General features: G+C 43.7%; 1 protein-coding gene across 1 annotated transcript; it reads right to left on the bottom strand.

Annotated features, from left to right (window-relative positions):
* Positions 1–4422: 4422 nt before the first annotated feature.
* On the bottom strand, positions 4423–4734 carry T265_05840 (hypothetical protein; the record flags this gene model as incomplete). The annotated part of the gene is made up of 1 exon (XM_009170961.1): positions 4423–4734. One exon carries the CDS (start codon positions 4732–4734, stop codon positions 4423–4425), a length of 312 nt encoding a protein of 103 aa, XP_009169225.1.
* Positions 4735–5427: the final 693 nt, after the last annotated feature.

The following is a 5427-nucleotide window of genomic DNA, read 5'->3' as shown; positions in this document are numbered from 1 at the left end:
GTGATCCTTCAGGTAACATTCACAAGCTGTCTGTCCAAGAAAGACACATCTGCTGGCGAATCGTAGCAGGCTGGTGATTTGATTTGAATGTTTGGTAATAACTAACCATTGAACTAGCCATGAAATTGGACTTTATATGAATTCCAAGACTGTACCGAACCAAACACTTACCCTCAGGAATCGATAATTACAAAGTCATGGGTTTGGAATATGGAAGAACGCGGGATCCCAAAGAGCTCAGCCAAACCGTGTTTTGCTATTAATGGGACTTATCATGAAGATTGTGTCAGCTTCAGACTGCACCTCAGTCTAATAACCTTCACAAGTCACCTACAAACAATTGTATAAGGAACTATTTTAAAATCTGCTACACTGGCAGACTGTTCTCAAATTTTAGCATCCGACAATGCTCCCAAATTACTACGTGCGGTTGCATGCGACCTCGATCACAATTTGTTATACTTCTACTAAACTACAGCTCCCGATAAAGAAGTTGGTTTCAGGAGCCTGGTAGGAGGGAACATAATAAAAGGCAAAGTTCACGATCACATATTCTCGCGAAAAGTTCCTAGATAATAATAGCAGACATAAGCAGTCGAATCAGAATACGTCTACCTCACTCACTCCACAAGTACCTGTGATACAGGGCAGCTACTGCTGCCCAAGGGCGTTGGCTAGGCTCACATATGTGCGTACAAAAATATCACGCATTCTACAAACCAGGTGAGATTGGTGGCAATGACCGTGAACAATTCGAATCTTCCCGCTAACGGTAGACGGAACTCCAGGACTCAAATCACACTTTAATTTGTCAAACTGTATCTCCGCGCACTTCACACTGGTCCTTTGCGCCAATGGGTCGGACGAGTTAAACCCTTGTACCACAACAACCACCAAAAGAGCTCACCACTGTCGGTCATTCGTTGACCTGGTCCAGTTGGTAATGGCTTAAATCACTAGCTCTCAATCTGAGGAAATTTCCAAAGTTCGGATGGAACATAGGCTTAGAAGGATAGGAACACAAGAACCTAGAAGGATACTAGGTTTCTGCTCGATTCACTGAATGGCATTCGCCCAGTTGTCTGCTGTCTATTGTTGATTGCAGATTAAGGTCAGGGCATTTGCTTGACACTGTGTGACGCATTTTATACCGTTCTGAGCTTAACAGCGAAGTTCTTCACATGTAAAAGGGTAACGTATCTAAAAACAACGGGTTGCGCTCTGTTCGCATGTTAGATGAGTACTATTTTTCTTGGAAGAACCCTAATTTATAAGCTTGCTGAAAATCACAAACGAGGAATTCAGCCAAAATGCAGCCGAGTCTCCCATTAAGACCAAACTGACCTGCAGATGAGTGCATTTCATGCACCATTTGTTTTCACTATACCCGTCACAGGATCATTCAAAAGTCCGAAACGCCTAAAGAGCACAACAACCCCCATATAATCGTCACGTCACAAGGATAGACTTATTGATGGCACAGAGAATCTCTGGATGACGGTACAGCGTAGGGGGACCAGTGGCTGCTGTGGAAAACTGGCCTGAATTGGGTGTACAACGACAGGCTGCCCGGTGAGTTTAGAGCACGACAGAAATGGTGACCATACCACCATACTATCAACGTGTTCACTGGACGCATGGTTTGTACGCTATGTTGTGGTCCTTTGCGATTTCGCCCCAGATTGGACTCTAAAGTATCAATCCATCTTGTTAAGTTCCTTTCCCCGCATGATGCAGTGAAGGCCATCAACAGTCTGGTTCTCGAGTACCTGGTACCAAATGGTCCTCAGGTAAACTATTCAAATGCACTTTATGTACTTTACTCGGCTCGCAAACATCATTCTAATAAACTCCATACATGAACTTTGGTAACAACCGAAGCCTCGAAATTCGAATTTTCAAACCGAAGTCGTGTAAGCGGACGTAAAACTCCACTTGTATTTTCTAGCCTTGTCAAAAAAGAAAATAAACAGTCATCCACCTGCTGTCTGGTGGCTACTCAATGGTGTGCTTGATTTCCCATGCTGCAACCTATTTTCGGCTTTTGCTGTGCGTTTGTCGACTGATATTTTTGCTATCAATTTGGCCCAAGCCGAATTCTTTTTCTCACCACTGTCCATGGTGATTGAACCCATGGTCGGCTCATATATTTGTGAATACGAACAAAAAAGTACTCTCCTGAGATTTCCCGAAAAAACCTCTTCACACTGTTTTTCATTGTCAATAGTTGTTCCCTAAAACACTAACAGCCACACGGTGCGAAACAAATCGATAATCGTCTATCCAATCTCTTGTGATTAACATCAAGAGCCAACCGTCTCACTTGCGCTCTGTTCGCATGTTAGATGAGTACTATTTTTCTTGGAAGAACCCTAATTTATAAGCTTGCTGAAAATCACAAACGAGGAATTCAGCCAAAATGCAGCCGAGTCTCCCATTAAGACCAAACTGACCTGCAGATGAGTGCATTTCATGCACCATTTGTTTTCACTATACCCGTCACAGGATCATTCAAAAGTCCGAAACGCCTAAAGAGCACAACAACCCCCATATAATCGTCACGTCACAAGGATAGACTTATTGATGGCACAGAGAATCTCTGGATGACGGTACAGCGTAGGGGGACCAGTGGCTGCTGTGGAAAACTGGCCTGAATTGGGTGTACAACGACAGGCTGCCCGGTGAGTTTAGAGCACGACAGAAATGGTGACCATACCACCATACTATCAACGTGTTCACTGGACGCATGGTTTGTACGCTATGTTGTGGTCCTTTGCGATTTCGCCCCAGATTGGACTCTAAAGTATCAATCCATCTTGTTAAGTTCCTTTCCCCGCATGATGCAATGAAGGCCATCAACAGTCTGGTTCTCGAGTACCTGGTACCAAATGGTCCTCAGGTAAACTATTCAAATGCACTTTATGTACTTTACTCGGCTCGCAAACATCATTCTAATAAACTCCATACATGAACTTTGGTAACAACCGAAGCCTCGAAATTCGAATTTTCAAACCGAAGTCGTGTAAGCGGACGTAAAACTCCACTTGTATTTTCTAGCCTTGTCAAAAAAGAAAATAAACAGTCATCCACCTGCTGTCTGGTGGCTACTCAATGGTGTGCTTGATTTCCCATGCTGCAACCTATTTTCGGCTTTTGCTGTGCGTTTGTCGACTGATATTTTTGCTATCAATTTGGCCCAAGCCGAATTCTTTTTCTCACCACTGTCCATGGTGATTGAACCCATGGTCGGCTCATATATTTGTGAATACGAACAAAAAAGTACTCTCCTGAGATTTCCCGAAAAAACCTCTTCACACTGTTTTTCATTGTCAATAGTTGTTCCCTAAAACACTAACAGCCACACGGTGCGAAACAAATCGATAATCGTCTATCCAATCTCTTGTGATTAACATCAAGAGCCAACCGTCTCACTATCGACACTTCAATCGCTGAAGCAACAACCCAAAACGGTATGATGTCACAGTCGGTGGCTTGTTCATTACAACCAAGCCAGTGTTTTCGAATTCAAATCCTCTAACTCAGCATTTTTTAACACCGGTCCCAACGGCAACTTAGTTCGACTCCATATATTGTAGTTAGCTTCACCAAATTACGTTAGCTTGGTCCCGCCTATACTAGTTCGCAGTATTTTCCTGCAGCGTCTTGATCAGTAACAGCACGAGACGTCCGGATCAGTCTTTTGTATTGTGAAAAACCACGGTCGTTCACTCTACGATCACTTGGTATATTGCGTCTTATGAATGCCTTGAGCATCGGCGCAGAATGATTTCACATCTGTTGACCGACGGCAGTTAGTTTGAGTTTACTCACAATAAAGATTTAAGACTTGGGAAATTCGTTCGCTCCTTGAAGGGGTTTACTTTTGAGGGCACACAAAACAGTGGGCTACAGCATATGAGTATGCTAGTCTAGGGGGGCGAGATGGCTGGCCGGAAGGTCCGACATCTGCATCTCGACTTCTATTTATGCTTGGGCAACCTAGCAGTATATCAGCCCTCGTGCTTCCTTCGGGTAGCATGGCAGCTAGGCATCGAAAAAAATATTAGAGCTGAACCATTATAATTACTAGTTATGCAAGTCTAGAAAACGAATGAAGGCAATACTCGCAAATTACTTGGCACTCAAGAAATAAAAAGGACCAAGTATGTTTTCATAATGTGTAATTAATGCATGGTGCAAGAGTACAATTGCTCAAACAAGCCAGCAAGAAACTAACACAATGTGACATAACCAAGGTGCAATGAGATGGGCAGTATGAAGAATCATGCAACTTTCACAATATTAGATGGAAAACAAACAATGGACAACCAAGTGAAGTACGAAGGAAAGTAAAATATAAAGGATTGTAAAAGGTACAATAAACAACAGAATACAGAGAAACACGGAGATCGCTGGTCGAATTTAACCACCGAAACCATAAAGAGTACGACCCTGGCGTTTGAGAGCATAGACAACATCCATAGCAGTGACAGTCTTGCGTTTCGCGTGCTCCGTATAGGTCACGGCATCACGTATAACATTTTCCAAAAACACTTTTAAAACGCCCCGCGTCTCCTCATAAATCAGCCCAGAGATACGCTTAACTCCACCACGTCTAGCCAGTCGTCGGATAGCAGGTTTGGTGATACCTTGTATGTTGTCACGCAGCACTTTCCTGTGGCGTTTTGCTCCGCCTTTTCCAAGACCCTTACCTCCTTTGCCACGGCCAGACATTCTTGGTTATTGCAGATTCAAAGAGATGGTACTTAGTGGTGCGACACCAGCTATAAAATATAGAATGGAAAGCAAATTGTAATTAGTCGCTGGGATGCACGAAGTTGCGGAAGTTTGAGCCGAAAGAGTCACCAGGCTGAGTTCGGATGCAATAAGCGTGATAATTAAGCCCAGAATAAGTTAAGCGCGGGTAAAGTTGTGACAGCACATGTTTGGATCGAGAATAAGCGGTGTATGTGGAGGCATCAGTTTTACTGTGGTAAGCAGATTATCACGCATTCTTAGCCCTGGCCCAAAAAGCAAAACAAGAGCTGTATCGACACTGATACAGGGAGATTCCCGGATCTGAATGTGGCTACAATCCACGCTCCAACGCTGTACATAGACCCTGAAGCCAAACAGCATCTTTACTACCTACAGGCGAACTTTCGCTGGGCAGTTCCGTAAAAAAATTTTCAAACAATTATTTGCAACCGAAAATTAAATGTCCGCGTTGGACTCCTTTACTCAGCCGCTCATACGTCTCATACTGGAATCAGAGTTCTACGAACCTGGCCACATTGTGTGCGGTTAAAACCCGTTTTCAGCGTCCACTAAACAATGAAAACCACAGAATGCAAAAAAGCGCATTCCAACCAGGACAATATGTGGACCGTCTCCGGACGATCGTTGGCATTTTAGAGAAGAGGATCC

This window comes from Opisthorchis viverrini (genome assembly GCF_000715545.1).
Source record: "Opisthorchis viverrini unplaced genomic scaffold opera_v5_117, whole genome shotgun sequence".
Classification (NCBI taxonomy): domain Eukaryota; kingdom Metazoa; phylum Platyhelminthes; class Trematoda; order Opisthorchiida; family Opisthorchiidae; genus Opisthorchis; species Opisthorchis viverrini.
This window is presented reverse-complemented; position numbering and strand designations above follow the sequence as displayed.